General features: G+C 42.6%; 1 protein-coding gene across 1 annotated transcript in view; it reads right to left on the bottom strand.

Annotated features, from left to right (window-relative positions):
• Positions 1-21,750, bottom strand: part of SWAP70 (switching B cell complex subunit SWAP70) — a 52,672-nt gene extending 30,922 nt beyond the window's left edge. The window contains exons 1-3 of the mRNA XM_074955028.1: positions 21,609-21,750; positions 12,083-12,223; positions 6,513-6,686 (exon numbers count right to left, since the gene is read on the bottom strand). Of these exons, the coding sequence (XP_074811129.1) occupies positions 6,513-6,686; positions 12,083-12,223; positions 21,609-21,707 (414 nt within the window). The 5' untranslated portion in view covers positions 21,708-21,750. The remainder of the gene's footprint in view (positions 1-6,512; positions 6,687-12,082; positions 12,224-21,608) is intronic.
• Between the last annotated feature and the right edge of the window lie 3,419 nt (positions 21,751-25,169).

Genomic DNA, 25,169 nt, shown 5'->3' with positions numbered 1-25,169 from the left:
GAGAGCTGGAGAGAATGCTGTTGGGTGCCTAGCAGGAATGAGGTAGTAGAGGAGATAGTATGCCATACAACATGGCTAGACAATTTTCAGAGCGCCTTGCAGTACCTACCTACTTGTCAAAGCTTTCCTGCCATAAGAGAAGACAAGGCTATTTCTGACTAATTATTTCACTAATCCAGAGAGATGCGCTTTCCAATCTAGCTCTCTTTAAAACAGGCAGAGACAACAACAGTAAGGCACAGTTTGGGACAACCACTCTTCTCAGATTTATCCTTTCCCTTCCAGGAAAAGCTTACATGTCAGTAACAGGATCATTTTGTTTTTTGTACTACAAAGATTCTTACTGTCAAGTTTCAGAGGGGTAGCCGTGTTAGTCTAGATCTGTAACAGCAGCAAAGAGTCCTGTGGCACCTTATAAACTAACAGATGTATTGGAGCATGAGCTTTCGTGGGTGAAAACCCACTTCATCGGTTTTCACCCACGAAAGCTCATGCTCCAATACGTCTGTTAGTCTATAAGGTGTCACAGGACTCTTTGCCACTTTTACTGTCAAGTGAGAGCATGCCTACTTTCCCAGAATTAGAATCTCCCTCCAACCTCCCCAGTCACCAGGAGAATACATTAAGGAAGTGATTCTTCAATAGATTTATTCTGCTAATCCCTTTGTAAGAGACCATGTCCTTTCCCACCCTCCAGTAGAAGTCCATTAAAGACATATTAGCTTTCTATTATCATTAGATCAACACAGCAGCATATGTACAAAACATTAACAAGCCAGGAAGTTAGTGGTCCTGATTCTTCATTCAGACTGTTGCAACTAAGGTGAGACTCCATTTAAATCGATGGAATTACATAGGTGCAAAATTAGTGAGTGCATAAACAGGCTCAATCACCCTTGTGAGAAAATTTCAGACAAGTCCTAGGCCTAGGACAGTCCATCACAAAAAGGAAGGGAAAGTGCCAGTGGCTTTCAAGCTGCACAAACCCAAACATATTCTCCTCGCCAGGAGGAGGAGTTTGTGGAACCGTGGAGGTGGCAGAGGGCAGAACCCTTTAAATGCACTATGCTCAGAGTTCAGTGGCAAAATATGCTCCATCCCTGTGAATTCTGGGCCATCCACAAGAGCACGCCCTCTTATGCATCTCCCCCACAAGCAGACATGTTGCTGCTTTCTAGCTGTCCTATGGATGTATGCTAACCCATCCACTCTCTCTGAGGAGGGTTTAAAAACTGCAGAGGCGGGGGAATCATTCTTTGGCAGCATTACTACACAGAAATCTACTGGTTGTGGAGGGGAGTATGCCAGACTGAACAGCTCCATCCCACCAATACCCAATATTCTCCTCCTGACCCAGGAAGGGGAAGCATATCACACAGACCGCCACTCACCCCTTGGACTACTTCTGGAGCACTTCAGTCCTTCTTTACTCTCACTTGCTACTCTCCACACTTCTGAAGAGTGGGCAACAGCAGAGAATAGATTAGTTGAGAGGGCACCCATCCAAACCAGAGAATGGGAACATCAACACTCAGTCTGCTAGCTCACCTGGAACCTAGGACTCTTCAAATATTTTCCACATGTTCACCCAGGTTTTGTACAAAAACTGGTCCACTGCAGTCATTAGATATCCAGGAAGCTCCTTTCCATTCCTTTCTAACAGTCAGATCTTCTGATCGTCAACAATGTAGAAAGATCTAAAATGTGTGATGAACAGCAGGAATTTTGAAGTGACCAGCCTTCTTATCTATAGGCACTGGGCCAAATTTCCCCACCAATTTATGAAACTGCTGTGGGAGTTGGAGTGTGGAGAGAGGGCTGGAGGTCACACAAAGGACTCAGAGCTGGAGACTGTGGAAGATAGTGTGTTGTACTATACTTAAATGATAACGCAAGCCATAGAAACAGAGAGATGGGGAAAACAAAATTCCCTGGCTGCAAAGTTATAGTGAATGATTACAGTGGTAAATCACCCTTCTTACAAATAAATCACTGGTAGGCTGTAATGAAATGCTGTGAAGGTTCACAACAGTCTATCCATTTTATTCCAAAACTGCACTGTAACTTACAATCAAGCACTTTAAGTAACACTACACCTGATAAGCAAACCTCTTATTATACTCAGCAGCAGAAAATAGGGGGAAAGACTGTACTGTGATGGATTAATCATTCTTCTCCATTATAAAATGGAACCTAAAGCAAAGTGAGGTGGTATGTGTTTCAAAAAACAAACAGCTTGATTAGCTGTCATGTTAAATATTACTATGGAAGTAAAAGAAGCTACTTAAAATAGCAAGAGATTTCCAACTCAAAAAAAAAAAAAAAAAAAAAATAAGGCCTCCCTTCCTGAAGAGACATCAACAAGTTTGTATTAAAGAATGCTTAGGAGAACTCATCAGGATTTTAGATGTGAAGTATTTAAAAGGTAAAAATATCAAAAGTCCATAAAGCTAAAACAAAACAAAACTCTAATATAAGTTGAAAGTTGTTTCATTTTATTTCTTGGATTTCTTGGTGCAGAATACATTTGTTTTTAAAACCAATCTTTCAGGAAGACAGAGAACTCTACACTGATAGATGCAAAGCAAACAAAGAATAGTGTCAAATAGGACACAGCACTTCTATTGCACTGGTTACTTGTGGTAAATTACATTACTTGCATTGACCCAAAGTGAAGAGTTAAAGAAAGAAAGAATACATGCATTGTGCATGATAAGAACAGAGTAGTTCAAATGACTTAATAAAGACAAGGTGGGTGAGATAATGTCTTTTACTGGACCAACTTCTGTTGGTGAAAGGGAGATGCTTTCGAGCTTACACGGAGCTCTTACCTAACCCAACTTGTCTCTCTAATATCCTGGGACCAATATAGCTGCAACAACATTGCAAATAACTTTACAAACTTTCTTTAAACCATATGAAACTTAAAACACTTTGCAATAACAAAGAAGATGCAGACGGTGTCCGCTCTAAAAGATGATAAATCAAATCAAGAGTGAAAATGAGAGATACTAACTGACATGCTACACTTTTTCCTGAATGAAACGTATGACTGTGGGGAGAGGAAATGAACAAAGACTGTCTACGAAAAAGACCCAAAATCTGGAGTATGTAGTTTGCACATTAGCTTTGGAGCTGACGATGCAGCCTGTCTGGCAGTCTCAGGAATATTGTGGTTATGCACTCAGCAACAGAGGTTTGTAGTAGCATGAGATTTCAGAGGAGAGAAAAGTATACACCTTAGCACTGGGGCTCTGACGCTTCTAATGATAGTATCAGATAGCAAGATGCCAAATGTTTACTCTCAGACCAGCCAGGCTGTCTAGCAGCCAGCACAATCAAGCACTAGATAAGGGATCTGATCTGTGTCCCAAGTTCTACAGTTCATTAGGGGCTCAGAGCACCTTCTGGGGAGGGAGAGAATCATGAGTTGCTCTTGAGTGACCCTTACCAATACTGACTCACTCCTTGGCTTACAAAACAGTCACTGCCAGGTATGCCAAACTTTGAGAGAAAAATGGAGAAAGAACCCCATAAGTTCTGGCCCCGACACCACCAAGCCCCAGCAAAACATTGTCACAGGGTGAAAGTGTCCTGCAGCTAAATAAACTACCCTGGCAAAACACAGAGGTTCACTTTATGTTGATGAGGCAATGTTTATCCAGGGAGAATAGACACAAAGACTCTCTCCCGTACTACACCAAGTGACATTGCTGTATTCAGAAAGAATGTGGTGTAAAGAAAAGGGGCCCTGCTTCTAATCTCACACCAGTGAGAATCAGGAATCACTGAAGTTTGCACCAGTGTAAAAAAAATTTAAAAAAACCACACTCCTCAGGATAAAACTGAGGAGAATCAATCAATATTTTTTATGAATAAAATGGTTTTTGATTGATACATGCGTGAAGTAAATGTGTCAGTAAATAAGGAGCATTCATCACACAGTTTGAACACGCAATCCACTTAGCATAATAAACAATTTACATTCATTTTTATTTGTGATGTTGTGGAATTTGAATCACGCTGTTTTGATCCTTGACTCTAAACATTTGTTGGCAAAGCCCCCAAAGTGCCGAAGAGAGTCATACTGACTGCAGTGCATTCAACTGGATTTTATATAGTGTCATACAGGAGCTGCCACATTATGCCTTTCCTCTTCTCCACTGAATAATCTCCTATTTGTTACCTTTTAAAAATTCTGTTCTAGTTTAAGTGAGACACCTGGCTATAAGAAAAGGAGTACCTGTGGCACCTTAGAGACTAACCAATTTATTTGAGCATAAGCTTTCGTGAGCTACAGCTCACTTCATCGGATGAAGTGAGCTGTAGCTCACGAAAGCTTATGCTCAAATAAATTGGTTAGTCTCTAAGGTGCCACAGGTACTCCTTTTCTTTTTGCGAATACAGACTAACACGGCTGTTACTCTGACACCTGGCTATAGTTATTCAAGTTCTTAAATTACAGGCAATTCATCTCCGGTGCTTCATTCACAGCACAACTCTGCTTCTACAGCAACCAGCCACTGTTTCAAGGAGATTTTTTTTTTTTTTTTTTTTTTTTTTTTTTACTAAAACAAGGCGGTTCGCGAAAATCTTCAAACTTCTGCTCTCTGACATGAGGACAGTGGGAAAGAAAAAATCGGAGTCTTCTAAATCATTACAACACTGGGATAGAAATAAGAGAAGTTTTCTTCAGAGTGAGACTTTGTGGGTGGTTCTGAGAAATTCAACTTAACCACATGTGAACAGGTGCAGTGGTTAAACACCACACACACAAAACAAACAAGGTCTGATTCTCCAGATTGAAATTTTTTGAAGGTTAGAGTGTGTATTTGCAAGAAGAAAATAAAAGAGTTAACAGAAGCAGAAAAAATAAACTTCACACCTAGGGGCTCAGTCCAGTACCATGAGCCCTGGGTGTGGAGCCCTCCTTTCCAAAAGCAACCTTTCCTCTCTGTCCAGTCAGGGAGTCATTCTTATAGCCTGTCCCTCAGCACATGTGCAGCAAGAAGAGAGCGCTGAGCTGAAATTAAGCCCTTGTTTACCGGGAACCATCCAGTACTCCTGCTATTTTAAAGACAGATGCTATTTTGAAGACAGACGCTACACTGAAGACATCTTCATCATCTGGACCCATGGAAAAGAAGCCCTTGAGGAATTCCACCATGATTTCAACAATTTCCATCCCACCATCAACCTCAGCCTGGACCAGTCCACACAAGAGATCCACTTCCTGGACACTATGGTGCTAATAAGCGATGGTCACATAAACATCACCCTATACCGAAAACCTACTGACCACTGTGCTTACCTACATGCCTCCAGCTTTCATCCAGACCACATCACACGATCCATTGTCTACAGCCAAGCTCTATGATACAACCACATTTGCTCCAATCCCTCAGACAGAGACAAACACCTACAAGATCTCTATCAAACGTTCTTACAACTGCAATACCCACCTGCTGAAGTGGGGAAACAGACTGACAGAGCCAGAAGAGTACCCAGAAGTTACCTACTACAGGACAGGCCCAACAAAGAAAATAACAGAACGCTACTAGCCATCACCTTCAGCCCCCAAATAAAACCTCTTGAGCACATCAAGGATCTACAACCTATCCTGAAGGACGACCCATCACTCTCACAGATCTTTGTAAGCAAGGACTGGCCTGTCTCCCGACAGCCCCCCAACCTGAAGCAAATACTCACTAGCAACCACACACCACCCAACAGAACCACTAACCCAGGAACCTATCCTTGCAACAAAGCCCGTTGCCAACTGTGCCCACATATCTATTCAGGGGACACCATCACAGGGCCTAATCACATCAGCCACACTATCAGAGGCTTGTTCACCTGCACATCCACCAATGTGATATATGCCATCATGTGCCAGCAATGCCCCTCTGCCATGTACATTGGTCAAACTGGACAGTCTCTACGGAAAAGAATAAATGGACACAAATCAGATGTCAAGAATTATAACATTCATAAACCAGTCGGAGAACACTTCAATCTCTCTGGTCACCTCAGCTGGGGCAGGGCTGGGGCAGGGATTTGGGGAGGGATCCAATAGAGGCAGGGAGAGGCGGAGTTGGAGCGGGGTGGGGGCGGGGCACGAGCACCCACTGGCGCTGACAAAAGTTGGCGCCTGTGACTGGAAGTATGTAATCAGGCATCAGCAGAGACCAAAAAAAAAAAAAAAAAAAAAAAAAAAGAATACAGTCCAGTCCTGTGTTAAACATAAATTAAAAAATATATATAAAAAGGGAAAGCAGCATTTTTCTTCTGCATAGTAAAGTTTCAAAGCTGTAGTAAGTCAATGTTCAGTTGTAAACTTCTGAATGAACAACCATAACGTTTTGTTCAGAGTCACGAACATTTCAGAGTTATGAACAACCTCCGTTCCCAAGGTGTTTGCATCTCTGATGTTCTACTGTACCAGCAACAGAGGTCAATTTGGTCACTGAAGGAACGCGTGTTATTAAGCAGTTCAAATCACTGTTTCTTACCTCCTCAGGTACAATGACCAATGGGTATTTGTCCTCAGATAAAAAATTGAAAATAACCCAAACTTTAAAGGCATCTTCATCACTAATGAACAGAGGACTTTTAGTGAGGTTCTTTTTGAAGCAGAGAGTCCAGCACATCCTATTGAACTCAACTTTGTCAAAGTTCCCTTGAACCTAAAAAGAAAGAAATTAAAAAAAAAAGTAATCTACATGAAACAGCACAGGACATTGTACAGATAAACATAAGTGAGAATGTATTGATCAAATGACACTAAAGGACCAAGAAAATTCTCATTAATAAATTCAGAAACTTTAAGGCCCAAAGGAACCAGTAAGGTCATCTAGTCTGATCTCCTGCATGACACTGGTCTTGGAATCTTATCCAGTAAAACCAGCTTCAAGCCCACAGTTTCTGATTGAATTAAAACATATTTAAAATTTTCAGTGAAGGAGAATTCACCATATTTCATATTTACTCTAGTGGCCTAGTTAAAACACACCGCTAAACCTGTATAACTATCACCTTCTTAACTGCAACTATCCTTATGTTATGCTGAGTTACTCGGATGGACTGAATCCAGACATCATCATCATAAAAAATCTAAAAGCTATGTACAGAAGAGTAACTGTGAAAGGTTTGTTGTAATATATTTTACTATTATATTAAATGTGCTGCTATTGTAATAAAGTCATAATCACGATCATTCATAATCACATGCAATCACTTATTTTTGAGCACACAACCCTCACATACCCCTGTAATTTCCTCCTAAACTCTCACATTTTTCATTATTTTGAAATAACTTTGAAAATTTCCAGTTTCTTCTTCATCGTCCTGTACATGTGTATATAATTTGTGAATGATTTCCAGATGTTGAAGATTTTTCCCATACTATAATAATTTTATGCACTCACTCGTGTTAGATTTAAAACATACTCCATCACTCATAACTCTACAGCTTTGTAATGCTGTTTCTTGGTCTACACAGAAGTTAAAGACACATTTTGCATTGTAATGGGATTTCTCTTGCTTTTTTGTAACGTACAAAAAATGTGGGGAGCCCCACACACCCAGAGCCCCTCATCGAGCCCCATCCCCCCATAGCCAGATACACACACCCCACTGAACCCCAACCACCTTCATCTGGATATGCCTGCAGAGTCCCATTAATCCTGAATAGGAATAACTGCAGGCAAATGGACAGAAATCAGTAATAAACACACACAAGCTGCTTATTGTGACATAAACAAATATCCATTTATAAAATCAGATAGCAGCAGAGGCCATCCTGGATTTTTAATTTAAAAAAAGTTGCAAAATTAGCTTTAAAAATACTAATAGTGAAACTGACTTGACTGGACTCCAAAATATTGTAAGAATATTTAAACCCAGACGGAGTCTGATCTTGAATTTTATTCATACATTTTTATAGGAGTTTCATCCTGCTTGTGACCTAACAAACATGTTCTTAAAGATTAACGTTAGTTTTAACAACAACATTTACACCATACACCAGTATATGCTTTTTACTCTACTCTCTATGGAGCATGTGCAATCTACTTCAAGTCACCATTTTGCTTGGAAACTTCTGTACTATTCTATGCTATTAACCATAAAGAAACTATCAGATTATTGATTTGTGCTTTTGTGCAAAGGAAGATACAAGATGAACTAAAAGAGAAGTTGAAAAAGCACTCTCTTACTTAAAACAATGAAGTATAATAATAATAATAATAATAAAAAAAAATACAGAACACCTCCATCTCCTCCCAAAGAAATTTTACACTGTAACTACAAAAGATTTAAGTCTCTGAATCCTGTAGGATTTTTGTTTGTTTTCTGGGTATATAAAACAAAACCACCACCACCACTATATCCCACTAACAGCATTTGACCAAACAAAACAGCCTTAAGTGCAACTAAGTACAGAAATTCAACAGCCTGCCTGGAGCTTTACAAGACACAAAGACAGTCCCCAAGGAGCTGAAAGAACTTGGAATTTATGGGTCTGATTCTTCACTAGCTTGCAACTTGACATATGAAAAGCGGGGTGTAAAATGCTACCACCAGCATAAGTGAAAGGAAGTGTGATTTTATGTAACTATTTTATGTCACAATTTTATGTAACTCTTCTATTATAATTTTGGCTGATATCCATGTGACATATTACCGACAACTCAATAATAAGTGCATAAAAAGCAGAGAAATAAAAAACAGAGTATGAAAAAATCAGACTGGCAAGATACATATTTCTCTCTCTCTCTCTTTATTTTTAGGGCAACAGAAATAAATATAAATAAAGAGGAAGCATGTTGAACTGAAGACATCTGAAATGCAAAAGCATCAAGACATCTGCCAGGGAACTATAAGGGTGGTATAATGAAAATATAATAAGTGGAGGTATTAGCAATACTAATTCCATATACCAATAAAGAAAGTTTGTTGCTACTTGCTTCCTTCATCAAATTGCCAACCTGGGCATTTCTCCATGCTTCCCTGGTTCAACAATGAAGACTTTGTTGCAGGGCAACTCATTCCCTAGTACTCTAGATAAATAATTCATTTACACTGAGGAATAGAAGAAGAAAGATTTTAAAAGCTTGAACAGTTTTCTCAATAAGATTTACTCTAGAAGTGAGGCAGGATAATATGAGTTGTTGCTTTGGCACCTCAAAGTGATTTTTCTATACAGAGTGGCATGTTTGCTGAAAATAAAAATGATTTGGATAGTTTGTGAACACTGAGAAACAATACACTATGCTACAAAACTAATGCAAAAGCTTCTTTCTAATTTCCAGTAAAAACAAGCTGATAATTAATTTTAGTCTAAAGGCCTTCTAAAACACAAGAGTGTCTTTGCCATATACTAATACCAATGTTTACTTTCTAAGAAATGCTGAATCTTATTAAAATCCAAATACAAGGATTTATTATTTTAAATAAAAGGAGAGAGTTTGGGTAATTTTCAAAAAGCAAAATACCCTGTGAGTTTAAGAACTCCCTCAAAATAGGCTGCTTCCGCTCTCATTGAAGACAACAGGAGGACAGTTATACCATCACCCCACAGGAAGAATTCATAGGAAACTGCATGTCTGGAAATCAACAGAGTGTCCTTTGGAATAAGTGGGAGTACCATAAGGAATAATGCGCTAAGGACTTGATCATGCAGTGTTTAATATGTGAATATTTTTGTTTAGGAATACAGATTTGGGGGGAAATCCTGGATAGGTATTTGTTCACTTGTTCTAAGATCATCCAAACTAAGGCACAAATTACTGAAATGGGGAAAAGCAAAAATTCATTTTTCCAAGGGAAAAATGGCACGCATCTGTGCCTTCACCCAGTGCATCTCTCTTCTCTTCTGACACTTGTTCATAAATACCTCCTAAACTGCCAAAGAAAACAGGGTACAATGAAGATTTTTACTGTCCACAAAGACAGCTTTGTATATGCAGCAATGCATAATTCAGATCTTAAAAAAGGAACAACAGAAGTTTCTCAAGCAGCATAAAAAAACCCTTTTAATTTGTATCTAAGATACAAGCATTTTCAAATATCTGACATTTAATTAGCATTACAAAGCAAGAGATTCTGGGCAATTTAACCCGGGTTTCTCAACTTTTTCCTTTTAAGATGAAAATGTTTTGCAAATTAAAGTTCTATTAAATGGTAATAGCGCAGGTACTCCTTCCCTCCTCCCCCAAAGTGCCAACTCCTCTTATGCACACTTTTTTAAATGGAAGCATATTTCATGTAAGCACTTAGGTGGCTTTTCATTTCCCTTTTTTCTATTCTCTCTTTGACAGTGCATTGCAGATGACAACTGGCTTAATGACTTGATACTGCCTATGAAAGGCATTTGTAAAAAGTTGGGACTACAGTTCAGGCTCTCCACCCAGTTGAGGCGCTTTCTTTTTTGGGAAAAATAAGGCCCTTTCTTTCTTTGGAAGATTTGGTAGGAAAATTTGATGGATTTTTTGTATTTCAGAATAAACAAACAGTCTCTTTAAACTAAACTAAAATGCTTCCACGTTTACAAGTTAACACTGCAGAATGCTTCACCACAGAATGGCCAAGAAAGTAACAGATACATCAGCATCATGATGTACCCTGATGTGCTTCAATGGCTAACATACCAAAAACCCACCACCATCACCCCCCCCCACACACACACACACACACAAAAGGAAGGAAGAGTGTGGAATCTGTGGGAGAACTAAAGTCCAGAGAGATAGCGGGGGCCGACTGGTTAAAACTAAAGAAAGGGATGAGGCTCAGTGGTGCCAGAAAGGGGGGCCTAGAGGGCCAGGGCCCCATCATTTTTAAATTTTTACCTGCCTTAAGGGGGAGCAGGCAATGAGGAGTGAGTGGCCTTGGGGGGAAAGAAGTGGAGTGGGCACGGGGCCAGCGGAGGGACGGAGGTCACAGTTTGGGCACCGGTGGTCCCCCTACTTCTAGGGAGTTTCCAGCATTCCTGATGAGGCTTAACTTCACTGCTGGTGATACCTCAACCAGACCTGCCAGGAGTTATGCACCTCAAAGCTCTGTAATGCTCACCAGTATTAAATGCATATGCTATTTTTAAGTTGATCATTAAAGACAAATTGGTTCCTTAAATAATTTGCACAAAGTGTGACACATGATGCTGCACAAAACTTTCCAGCTATTCCTTGGTACAGGACTCCATTAGGCGGAACTCATTAATGCTATAAAAAGGGCGCCACTATCTGCATAGCTATTGTCACCCCTCTGCAGAGCAGTAGCAGATTCTGGGGCCTTACAGGTCAGCTTCTCACTGGAGGAGAAATCAGTGATGGGGAAACTGGGAATCGTCTTATTGCTGTTTATTTTACACTTTCATACACCATGCCTTGAACAGAGGTGGTCACAAACGGCACACAGACAACTCCCTCTTTTGGAATTTCTGACAAAACACTAATGCCCAGTTCCTAGAGGGCAACTCTGCCTCGAGAATTGCCTCTAGTTAGATAGATTAAGGTAGAGAGCAAACCTTGTTGCTCGCCAGAGTTCCCCCAAAAAAGAAAATACATCACAGAAATAACAGTGCATTTCTTCAAAGAATGAACAATACTTGTGCACTACGAGAAAGAACTTTTAAAACTAATAGTACCACCTATTGACTCCCACTATACTAGTATTTTTGTGGGTTTTCAAATTAAAATACCCTCTTTCGATATAAGGAATTTCTGCCCTTCCTGTTTGTAAATGAGTCTACATATCACTATAGTATAATATAGGTCAACATACAGTTCTACAAGTTTTAAAATAATTTTAATCATGATCCACTATGTACATGAACACGTCTTTGCACAAGTGTGGCCCAGGCAGTGGGGTTAAAAAAATCAAAACAAAAACCAAACCATGATACTGCATCTTGCAATTTTAAGGCATACAACTCTGCACAGAGCATTTCTCCATTATGTCCCAATGTACAGAATCAGGATCAGCATTTCTTCATTTCCCTTCCTCCCTGTCCATTTCTAAGTTTATTATCTAATCCTAAAACTGCTTACTTGAAGAGAGAACACAAGAAGAACTAAAAACTTACCTTTTCCAAGATGAATTTGTTTAAATATGGCATGTAACCCTGATTGGAAACTGGTCCTTCATCATCGTCCCGAAAATGCTCTTCCAAGGCCACTGGGTCATGTGGAACATTTAGCACTGTGCACAAATTGTGAGAAAGGACCTAAAAACAGAAAACAAATCAGTGAGATCAGAGGTCAGTTTCCTTAGTGGCAGCGCTGTGATTCACTAAAGTCTGCACAGAATGAGACACATTCATTTCAGGGTGAGCTGTAAACTGGGGATTTTTGTTGGAGGAAAATACAGTTCTAGTAGTTGAGTTGCAGGAATTCAAACACTTCAAATGGTGACACTATTACAGAGACAAAATGGTTACAATCCAGTGGTTAACAAACAAATGCAAAAACAGCTTCACAGAGAATATCTGTGGAAATACAGACTTCATGTTTCTATGAGGAAATTAGTTAATAAGGGGAAATGATAAGCATAACCAGCTCCTGTTGTTATAAAAATTCAGCAATGTGACTAAACTGACTCATGAAAAGTATTTCAACAGACATCCTGAGTTTATAGGAAATGCTAACTTGTCAAATAAAGGTATAGATTTCGAATTTCTCTCATCTGCTTGTTTTTCAGTTACTTTTCTACATCTACCATAGGTTTCAACTGGTAAGAGGCAAATAATGTTACAGGAAGGCCCTGCGGGAAGGGGTGGAGGGAAGGGAAGAGTTCAGAAGCAATTCTTGACATTTTATTTTAAAACAACATATTTGCATGTGTTACTTCATCGGTTTCATCCCCCGCATAACCTATCTAGAGAAATGATCTTCAATGAGAGGCTACAGGCTTCATTAGTTTTAAGGAAGTACAGAGTTCATGAAAACTAAGTGGCAATAAATACATCTAAAACTCCATTGTATGCAGCATTTTACAAGCAAAATATATGCCTGGTTACCAACTATGGAGCAAAGAACCCAGATCATTTTTACTTTTATGCCATGAAACTAGTAGCAGAAGGCTACATTCTACACAACAAATTAGGGGTGTGATTCTCAGCTTGTGTATACCTGCTAGCATGAGCATAAACAGTAGTGTAGCCATGGTAGCACGGGCAATGGCAACCGACTTAGCCATGCCAAGTACATATGGGAGTCCAGGGGGTTGTACTCAGCATAGCTCAGCCATGCCACTGCTACCATGGCTATGATGCTATTTATACTCACACGAGCATATGTAGGCTCTGGGAATCACCTCTCTAGCTCATATTGCAGACATATCCTAAGAGTCCTGGTGAAAGGTGCCGCATCTCCCAGCCACAGAGAGCGTGGTTCCTTCCTTCTCTTCTCTCTCACATACCTTCCCAAGGATCAGACAGCCTGCTGCTTAGCCAGTCTAAGGGTTGTCTACACTGGCACTTTACAGCACTGCAACTTTCTCGCTCATGAGAGTGTTGCGGGGGGAAAAACACCCTCCGGAGCGCTACAAGTTTCAGCGCTGTAAAGTGCCAGTGTAGACAGTGCACCTGCGCTGGGAGCCACGCTGTGATTTGCACCATTTTTCAGCTATTCATGCAAAAGTTGCAAATACACATGCAAAGCCGGGTCTCAGACCATGAAAACAAAATCGCTCCCAGCGCTGGTAGCTATTCCCCTCGTGGAGGTGGTTTTTTTCATAGCACTAGGAGAGCTCTCTCCCAGCGCTGGTGCCGCGACTACACCGCCACGTTAAAGCGCTGCCGCGTCAGCACTTTAAAGTTGCTAGTGAAGACATGCCCTAACATGGCTTACTAGGGCTTGATCCTGCATCCATTAAAGTCAAAGAGGAAAACTCCCATTGATTTATATAGTACAGTGTCAAGCCCTGAAGGATTATGTACCCCATAAAGCTACAGAAACTGGGTTAAGCATTTAACCTTACTTATCTATGAAGGGATTGAAACTGTAAATTTATTTTCCCAGTGTGCTGTATGAGAAACAATATAATAAAGACAACATGCAGAAAGAAGAGGCATTAGACAGAAAAAACATAGCTTGCATTTTAAAAAAAATGCATCCTGCCTACATAAAAGAAAGCTAACTACCCAGCTGTGAGAAAAGATAGCAACTGACATCATTTGGTCTCTCTCTCTCTCTCTGAGAGATGTATGTAATGGTCCTCTTTGTTCATTGAGCAAGTACTACATCTAAAAAACAGAAGAAAGGGAGACAGGGAGAAAGTCTGCAAATTTGTTTACGGCTATTTATAGACAGCTAAATATATCTGTGTTAGTGACAGAGCAGTTGAAAATGGGGTAGCTGCAAAACCAGAATAAATGGAAATAGGTTTGAAATCTTCAGAGTTGTCAGCTAAGAAGAACGTATCTAGGTTGCAGATTCAATGGAGAGTCATTCTGTTTTCTTTCCTATCCGATTACATTAAAATTTGCTCCATTGCTCTTATGATAAAAAAAAATCTAGCAAAGTATCAGCATTATCATGAAATCCTACCAAGACCACATTTTAATTTACAAAAGCACACACACACACACACACATCCATGAAAACAAAATCTTCACACATGTACATTAAAATAAAACAAAATAATTTAATCTGACCTAGCCAGGTAACAAAGAAGTCTAAAGAGAACAGAAATAGGTACTGCTCTCTATTGCCTGCCATTTTATATTAACTGCTAAGTTTTCCAAAGCAGATAATAAAATTGTATCTACGTTTTGTGTTCACACTGTGATTTGCACCATTTTTCAGCTATTCATGCAAAAGTTGCAAATACACATGCAAAGCCGGGTCTCAGTCTATGTACAAGAACTCAGGTGAATAAATATTGGGGATATAGTTTTAGATGCCAGGTTGAGATCCTATTGAAAATTTGATCCTAAGCAAAATGCCTCACACTGGCTACACTGTACTGAAGTACAGTATGGTGGAGGAAGATGCAATGGCCCTCTGGAGTCTCTTAAAATACCCACCCATTCCAGTGATGAGAAGTTTAAAAACAAACATTCCCCTTCACTCTACCCTTTTCACCACACCCTATGAATTGGGGCGATGATGTTAAAAAATAAATAAAAAACAACCACCCAGAGACACACACACAAATACACTGCCCTCCTCAACAAGATGTTCCCCTCCAATTTAAAATTACCTTCACCAAACAAATTATTCCAAACACTAAAGCCCCCCTGTCTCCTGCTAATGCAGTGAAAGAGACCAGTGCTCCTTCCTCCCCTGATTAAGCTTCCCTCTTGTTATCTATGTATTTAGGAGAGATTAGGAATAAATTGATCTGAATTTTTCAGCTAGAAGGCACTTAACCAGAACATTCCAAAAAAATGTGCTCATTTACAAGGTTACCATTAACAACAACTAAGGAATATTGAATAAAAGCAGCACTTTGTTCTCATCTGCCTAGCTCTTACCCCTCTTCCTGCTCTCCCCCTTGAGGGCTTACTGCTGCCCAAAGGCTGAAGAAAACCCCGGATGGTTTCAACAACTAGGAACCAGATCCCAGGAAAGAATTCTACTTTCAATCATTTTTGAAAATCTGCCTTATTTGAGACTCTATTATGCTCAGTTCCTTCTTTTCATAGTTCAAGAAATTCCCTGCTGCCTTCCAAAATCTTCCATTCTTTGAAGTGGCAGAGAGCCAACCGCCTTTCTTGGTATCTAGAGTACATTGAGAAAACTCAGCAATGAGTTCTTACTTTTTTTTTTAAACGCCTATCATCTAAAGCATCACTTTGACGATCAATAGAAAAAAAAATAGCTTAGCGCAAGCTTAAGGGACTAAAAAGCCCCTTGTACTGCAGAATCTCAGTTAAACTGTGAAGAAAATTTCCCCCAGTAAGGATAATTCTTCTAGTGCCCTTATGGTTGCTAGGCAACTTTTTCTTTCCGCATTTATTATGCTCTTGTTGCCACAATTAACAATCCACCTCCATGCCAGAACCAGTCTCTTGCTCCATGCCAGAAAGTCATCTTTCTGCTATGCTGTGGATCAAGCTGCAAACCCCTGCAGTAAGTGACACCAGCCAAAGGCTGGATCCCTAAGGTCCTGAAAGCTTCACGAGACTTTGGTAGACACTTCTGAATCATGTTTTTACTTTTAAAGTTGCTTTACTTGGCATTTATGTCTCTAACACAGCTCTATCTTTGCTACTGCTGCAACTCCTAGAATCACTTAGGCCCTGATCCTGCAAACCCTTACACGTGTGCTGAACAGCAAGCATAAGAGTGCCCCCATAGGTGATCTGTCCCCCAGAAAGAGAAGGAACACTCCAACAACTTATTCAACAGATAGTAACTGCCCCATATAAAAGAGTATTACAGCCAAAATAATAATGGGACCGTTAAGAGTAACAGCCTTGCACTGCACAGGATATTGATATTTTCTTCAGTACTAGTTTCATCTTTTAGGAGAGGGTGGGATTGGGTTTTTTCTTTAAGAGTTTAAAACAGTTATGGAACTGTACAATTCCACTTACTAGCCTTCTACAAAGTCACTTCGAGATATTCTTGGACTGTCTCTCTGACATCTCCTAAAGGACATCTTGCCATCCGTTCCAGCTCAACATGCTCCCCATCCTCAGTCTCCTTTCTCAATCACTGACAATACCAGCATCCTGGACACCACTCAGGCCCATAACCTGGGCATCATCTTCAATTCAGATTCTCTCTAGGTCCTCCCTTAAGATTCTTTTTGCATAATATCTCTAAGATACGGCCTTTCCTATCCACACAGCTAAAACTGTTGAGAGTTTGGACATCATCTTGCATCTCAGTTACTGCAACATACTTTTCTTTGGCCTTGACAAATGCAATCTTGCCCCACTCATATCCATTCAGAATGCTGATGCAAAGATCACTTTCCTTGCCCCTGCTTTGACCATGTCACCCCTCCCTTTTAACCCCTGCGCTGGCTCCCCCTTCTCTATCACATCAAACGTAAGCTATTTGTCTTTACTTTCAAAGCTTTTCACAGCCTGTGCCCACCTTACCTGTCATCTATCAGAAAGTCAACTCTCACCTCCCATCGGCCCATGACGAGACAGCCTGCACTGCCCACTTGTTACATTTTCAAACAAGCACCTTTGTGCTTTCTTCCAGGCTGCATCTCACCCTTGGGAGGAGCACTCCATAAACACTGACAAAACTAACTCATTATCTTCCTTCAAAGCCCTCTGTGATGCCTACAAAACAATTGACAACAATTAGATCACTGCTGTGTCAAAACACTGCCTATCATGCTGACCAATAGTGTCTCCTGGTTTTCTTGTATTTTGCCATCAGTCTGTGTCTCCATCTGTTGTCTCTTAGCTTACAATCTAACATAAGCTCTTTGAGACAGGTTCTATTTTCCTTGTTCTGGTTTTGTACAGCACGCAATGGTGTCTCGGGCCAGGTCTCATAGGCACTATGCTAATACAAACAATATATTATAACAAAAGTGTTTCAGTATAGGGTATAATGCTGACAGTTGGGAGACTTGAGTTTAGAACAGAGGTGGGCAAACTACAGCCAGCAGGCCACATGAGGCCTGCAGGACCCTCCTGCACAGCCCCGGAGCTCCTGCCCGGGAGGCTAGCCCCCGGCCCCTCCCCTGCTGCCTCAGCTCTCTGCGCCTCTGACGCAATGCTCTGGGCGGTGGGGCTGCGAGCTCTTGCCAGGCAGCGCAGCTACAGAGCCGCGGCCTGACCCGGTGCTCTGTGCTGCGCAGTGGCGTGGCTGGCTCCAGCCGGGCAGCACGGCTGCCTGTCCTGGTGCTCTGGGCGGCGCAGCTGTAGCACCGCCAGCCACCGGTGCTCCAGGTAGCGCGGTAAGGGGGCAGGGAGTTTGGGGTGGTCAGGGGGCGGGGCTGTGGATAGGGATTGGGGTGGTCAGAGGGCAGAGAACAGGGGGGTTGAATGGGGGCAGGGGTCCCGGGGAGGCAGTCAGGAATGAGAGGGGGGTTGGATGGACCAGCGGGGGGCAGTCAGGGGCGGGGGAGCTGGGGGCAGTCAGGGGACAGCGAGGGGTGGATGGTGCAGGGGTTCTGGGTGGGCTGTCAGGGAACAGGGAGGGTTGGATGGGGCAGGAATCCTGGGGGAGCGGTCACGGGGTGAGAAGCAGGGTGGGCCGGATAGCGAGCGGGGGCCAGGCCACGCCTGGCTGTTTGGCGAGGCACAGCCTCCCCTCATCAGCTCTCCATACAATTTCAGAAACCCGATGTGGCCCTCAGGCCATAAAGTTTGCCCGCCCCCAGTTTAGAAGGGTATTCTGTACTGGTAGAGGTATGGCTGCAGTGATGTTTTCAGTGTCAAGGGAGAACAAGATAAATAATTTCATTCATTCCAGTTAATATAATAAAGTAACAATTTCTCATAATAAGGACCAACTACACACTGCTCACTTTTGCTAGATGACCCACCTTTATCTTCTCCACTTGGATATTAAACTAATGTTCTATAACATACATCTCCCTCTCTTGTTTCTGCCCTGTTATCCTAACCCTGTATCACCCTGCCGATCAGCACACTAGCCAAAATTTTCAAAAGTGACTAGAGACTCTGGTGGCCTCACTTTTTGGTCACACACCTTGACACACCTGAAAAAGGCAAAATTTTCCAAGAGCGTTGGTCACCCCACCTTCTGGAAATCAGGCCCTATTAAGGAGTGAAGTCAAGGACCCAAAAATTGAGATGCCCAAACCACTTTTGAAAATGTAGGCTACAAGGAGCAAACAAGGAAGAACAGCAAAGCTGTGACTAGTCAACAGCTAAGTGAGTCCACCGTCAAACAGAAAATTAGGAAGAAATACAACAAAGTTTTCATATATTGTGTAAAAATAGGTTTGGCTTGCATCATCTCTAAGGTTTCAATTTCTCAAACATACTACCACATGTAATGCTTACAGCAGTAAGCATTCTCCTGGAAATCCAGTAGTAAGCATTTGCAAGATTTGTCCAAAGACTACATTAAACTTCTGGAAACTCTCTTTACTATTCAAACCGCCAAGACACAACATTTTAATAAACCATTTAGAAACTGAAGAGTGCAAAAAAAGGTGAAACCAAAAGGAAGATTTAAAAATAGAACAACATATGCCTGCACGTAGCTCGTACTAGAACCACAATAGTAAACTAAAGCTGTAATTGCTTCCACAAAAATTATACTGAAATTTTGCTCCAGTGGCATTTGAAAGGGCGTGGTGCAATATATAAACAAAACAAGGGCAATGTTTATAATTAACATGTAATTTATGAACAGACAAGCATCATAAATGTTTACAATTTTTGCCGATGCGTAAAAGAATGGGGTAATCAATATAACTGCAGAACTACTAGAAAATACTGGTCAAATGAATCAATGCACAATATTTTAAAATACAAAAGAGGACTAATGTTGCTTAAATTAGTCAGTAGCACCCATATTTGCATTTTTAAAAAAGACTGACAGAGGAACAAGTTCACTCAAGAACTATGCCATATACTGTGGCTGTTCTCATATTGTCCCCTCTCACTCCTAGGGTCTTTACCTGTTGGCTGTACAGATATCACGTACAAAGGAATTAAGTAATTAAGAGAAAAGGGATAAGGGACATCTCACACAACTGCCTCTGTCCTGATGGGTCCCAGTTTTTTTCCCAGGGGCTTGACTCCTCTCCAAATGATGCAGAGGGGGTAGAAAGGACCCACATACCTGTCTCCATCACTTTCTATTTCCATTAAATTAAGACTAGTACAGAAAGTAAACCCCTTTGGAATTGGACATCTGCTGCATAAAACACATTCATTCTTATGCTGGATTATTTTTATGTTTGTACTGCCTTGAAAAAATAATAAAATGTCACTTTTGTGAAACAAACAGACCACCTGGGAAAAGAAATTAGAATGTGAGTTCTTCAGAAATGGTGGTATAATCCACTTCCAGAAGTAGTACAAATACCAAAAATCTTTGGTGTGGTTGAGGGGTAACACAGCAGATAATTAAAGTTAACTTAATGCACAGCAAACATGCTGACACTAAGGGGAACTGTCAAAGATGACCACCAATCATTTATTTTATAAACATCTCAAGTGTCAACCTTTCCTCATACCCTCAAGGCAGGGCAATTACAGTAATGGGGAATTACTGCAAAACCTAACTAGACAGAGACTGCACAGGACCTACAAATCAAGAGAGAATATAGCAGGGAGCGGCAGGAAAACAAGATTAAAAAAACAACAACGAGAGCCTTGATAAATTAGAACGTTTGTATCCCCAACCTACTCAAGCTGACTGTGGGTTTCCCACTGTAATAAGGACAGACACACAGTCCTTCAGAAGAGAGACAGTCCTCAAGTTTTCTCCAGTGACTACAGAGGTTACAGTTGACCTGGTGATCAATACAACGATCTATGAAACACGGCCAGAACGGAATCAGATTCCACAAGCTGTGTGAGTTCTATTAAGAACACACATCACTTTAGAGCATAAGCTGGAAAAGAATCACACAGTTGGAGCCTCTTGACTACTTCTCCTGTTTACGCTCAAGTCTAAGAGAGTGCTGTAAAACCTCAGTCTCCCTTTGGCAGACTCTAAATTCCACTTGAATGGCGTCAAGTCCTTTGTTTGGGACCTTGCATCTAGTCTACAAGAGAGCGATGCAGAAAAGGGTACTCAAGGCAAATGACTGAAGGGATGGGTTTGTATAAGTGCACCTACAGGCCAGAAATCAAATAAGCTGCATCACCCTCCATGACAAGAGAACTGCTTTAACTTCAGGACCCACACGCACACATATGTAACAGCTCAAGACCCAGGGTGCTGCACATCAGACTAGGGAACAGTACTGGAGAAAAATGAATCTGTGGCCTACATAGCACTTCAAACAATCTGGAAAGGGCACTACTCTACCCTGGTTTTGCCCACTGAACATGATGGGAACTGGATGGCTCACAGAGAAGATGGTCACACAGAGTGTGCATATTCTGCACCAACAGCTTTATTCCCACGGGTCCCCAGCGACTTTACAGAGTTATCTGGTGGCAAAGATGGACACCAGGGTACTATCTCCAGGACAGTCCAAGTGAGTGTCCAGATAGAACGTTTCCAGACCCACCCCCCCTTCCGTGTTCAAAGTGAGCCCCACCATTTTGGGGCCATCCCAAGAGAGCGTCAATGTGACTGACGCTGTCCTGACTGGAGTATCCAGCAGTGCCACAATGGAGCCAAAGCACCAAGCCTCCCTGAGGCAACTGTCCCAGAGCTTTGCAGGAGGCTCCCAGGCTCCTGCTCTCCACCCCCACCCCCGTGAAGACCAGGAACAAAAGACTGAGGCTGCTGATTTTACTTCCCCAGCAGCAGCAACCCAGGGATGGTCACAAGCTGCTTCCTTCCTCTCGCTCTCTCGGCGGAGGGAGAGAGAAGGAAGGAATCACAGCCTGGAAGCCCTGAGGCGGGAGCCTGCAAAGCCCCTGCTATTGCCCCGTCCCCGGGACCCCTCGCCAGCACCAGCCCCGCGCCCCGGGGTGGGGCGCAGGACACTTGCCCCCCCAGCCCAGCTGACGCCCCCAGGCTCCCTCCCGCACTTGCCTTGAGCTGGGACTTGGAGACCTTGCCGCTCCGGTCCAGGTCCAGGGCGGTGAAGGCGTGCCAGATGGCCTTGAGCAGCTCCTCTTTCAGCCCCCCCATGGCCAGCCTGCCCCCAGGCCGCTGCGCCCCAGCCGCACGCTCCGCTCGCTCCAGCGCCGCTGCGCCCCAGCCGCCCCGTCCCCTGCTGGTGCTGCTGCAGCTCGCATCACTCCACCCCTCTCCGCCGCCGGCAGCCAACCAGGCCCAGCGGCGCGGGGCAGGGCTGCGCCCTCCGGGGCAATAGGAAGTGATTGAGCCCTGGGCAGCTGCAGGCTGAGGGTCGTGCGCGCCCCGCTCCACCTCTCCCTGACCCCTCGCATAAAGCAGCCCCGGCACCCTTCCCCCCCCGCAGCGGGCTGGAACCTGCCCCTGACAGGCGAAGTCCCCCCGGCCCTGAGCTGCCGGCGGGGCCGCACGGCAGGCGAGGGCCCGTCGGTAATTATCACAGTGAAAGGTGAGGTCCCGATCCTGGCAACGCTCCCAGCCGGGGCTGCGCGCAGGGGCGCTGTGCGGGGAGTGACGCTGTCCCGGGGCAGAAGTGGTTGCAGGCTCAGGGCCTTGTTTTCTGTAATGTCTCTAAAACGAAACCTGTAGCCCCCAAATGCTTTACAGCAGGGGTGGCCAACCTGTGGCTCCTTGAAAAGGCACCGACTCCAGGGCTGGAGCTACAGGTGCCAACTTTCCAATGTGCCGAGAGGTGCTCACTGCTCAACCCCTGGCTCTGCCAGAGACCCTGCCCCCACTCCACCCCTTCCTGCTCCCTCCTCTGAGCCTGCGCTGCCCTCCCCCCTCCTGCACACCTCAAAACAGCTGGTGCAGGCCCTGATCCCTGGGGCTGCCAATGGCTGGGAGGCGCTGGTAGCGGTGTGGGGGAGCTGATGCGGGGCTGCTGATGAATTACTGTGGCTCTTTGGCAATGTACATTGGTAAATTCTGGCTCCTTCTCAGGCTCAGGTTGGCCACCCCTGCTTTATAGGGTCAGACACTGACCCCTCCTAGGGCACAAGTACCTGCATTGCAGGTACTCTGCCTTGTCCCCTGGGACTGGTAGTGGGTACCTTAGTGAGGTGTGCTGGTGCCCTCCATGCCCTCTGCAGCACATACAAGCATGGATACTACGTGCATGCATATAGCTGTATTTTAACATGTTCTTTCTACCTTACAGAAGACAGCACATTTTGAGGTTAAGAATTAAAAATTGTACAAGGCAACCCTGCCCCAGGCCATTGCCTCAGACATCCTCACTTGGTCCCTTAAGGTAATGAGTCCCTTCTCCATAGAAGGGACCTATTACCCTCATTCACCTAGGACACTTGCTCCAACAAAGCACCTGATCCAATATGTGTAACTATTAGCAGGTGAGTAGGATTATTCACAAGAGTAAATTTAAGCATATGTGGAAGTGTTTTTAGGAGTAAGGCCTTCAAGCTAATAAGGGAAAATCTAATAATTTGGGGGCCTGACCCTCAGGAATGTTTATATGTTTTTAAATGAATGTTTCCAGTGGAATTTAAAAATAAATCATGGTAATGTTAGTATTGGGGTCCCTCTAACAACACTGATGAGCACCTAATGCTCTGTCTCAAATTGGCCTTATACAGATTTCAGTGTATCACCAACAGGCAACTCCCTCTCCTAAATTAGTATTTTAAAACAGCCCTGATGATTCCACATGGCTTTGTCTGACCTTTACATACACACTATCTCTATAGGGCATGCAACTTTTGCTAGTCTCATGAGTGGTCTTTGAAGATGGGCTTGAGTGGAATTTGAAATGAGATTGCGAATCAATGAGAAATATGGTGGCAGTTCCAGGCAGCTCTAGCAGGACAAGCTTTTGGATTAACAATGGTGATATTGTCTGAGGAAGCCAGTGGTAAATGGAATATAAGGAGGGGAGAGTAGAAAGAGACAAAGTCAGTAAAGTAGGCTGAAATAAATCCATTGGTGGTTTTAAAATAAGGACATTTTTTATGTGGATCCTGAAATAAACAAGAAGCCAATAATGTTGTTTGATCACATTTTTTTATGTCTGAGAAGGGAAAGGTAGCAGCATTCTGCACTTGCTAGCATCTGGAGAGACTGGATTTGCAGAGGCTCAAGAGAACGGGGTTGCAATGAGCCTGGCAAGACGAAATGAAAGCATGGATGGAGATGAAGCTCTGTGGCAACAATGCAGTGTTGTTTGAGGGGATGATAGGCAGAACTGCAATCAAAGAAGGATGAAGCATGCTGAGAGTCTGGAATAATGCCAAGGTATAGACAGCTGAGACAAAGTGTGAGTCAAGGAAGAAGGCGGAGGTTCTCTTTATTTTCTTCAAAGGGGTAAGGGAAAGCATTATTATATAATTTCTGTGACCTCATTTATTATGTTTATCCATATGTTACATTGTGGCTATGCATGAGTGTCTTTAAGGAACCGTCTCTAATGGCACTATGCCTCTGCCAAATATGTACACAATGAACCACTTTCTTTTCTGGAAATTGATGTATGCAGTCGAGAACATTCTCACAGAAATAAACAACAACTTACATAGATATCGTGTATTTCACTCCAAAGGGTCTAAAATCACTTAATAAACTGAAATGCAAACTGTAAATAGGGCTCGTGTTATTGCTTTTCCCACAGCTGAAATGCAGCTACTTCTGGGGCAAAACTGACACTGAATCTTCTCCCATGAAGTCAGGGGAAAGATCCCACCCGCTACAATGGGGGCAATTTTGTTCTTGTAAAAAAGCTCATTGTGCCAAAGAAATTGACTCCATGTCTTATAAAACAAGGTGTGTGCGGATCACAGCAGGACGGGAGGGGCGGCGGCACTGCAGTATGTAGAAATCTGCCAGCCCATCCAGAATAGACCCTGCTGACAAACAGATACCGACTATCAAACCTTGAGTAGCCCTAACAATAACAGTTCTAATTTACTTCTGACAGATACTTGAGAAAGCCTGTCTCTTTTTTCATGCCAATAAAGTATAATTGAATTTGAAGATGTAGAAGCTGGAGCTAGAAAAGATGTATGGCATCTGTGTGCCCACCCCCTTCCTGTGCAAGTGTGCCAAGGACATGAGACATATCAGATATCAAACTGAAAAGGTATTTGATTTTTGACAAAAAGTGAGCTGAACTTTTGTGAAATGTATATGCAATAAAAGAACAAAACTGTAGAGGACTATGCTTCCTGTCCAATCCGATATGAAGATATTTATGTTGATAATCCTGTCATCACCAATATAAAAAAACAAGGGGAGATGACCAAACTTGCAAATTATGCAGTACCATTATTTTTTCAGTCTAATCGGAGGGACCAGTCCTAATCTAATTGAAGTTAATGGCAAAACTCCCATTGACTTTCATGGAGCAGGAGCAGGCTTTATCCTTCCTTAGTGCTTTTTTCAATCAGGTTTAACAATATGTAAACAAAAAAGGTACTGACGCTGAGGGGTTCTGTTGCCATCATTCGGCAAAACGTGAAATTCGTACTTGTTTTACTGATCATTTCACAAAGCTCATCAAAGTAA

Source organism: Natator depressus, chromosome 6 (genome assembly GCF_965152275.1).
Source record: "Natator depressus isolate rNatDep1 chromosome 6, rNatDep2.hap1, whole genome shotgun sequence".
NCBI lineage: Eukaryota > Metazoa > Chordata > Testudines > Cheloniidae > Natator > Natator depressus.
The sequence above is the reverse complement of the archived record's forward strand: the minus strand, read 5'-3'. Positions and strand labels throughout refer to the sequence as shown.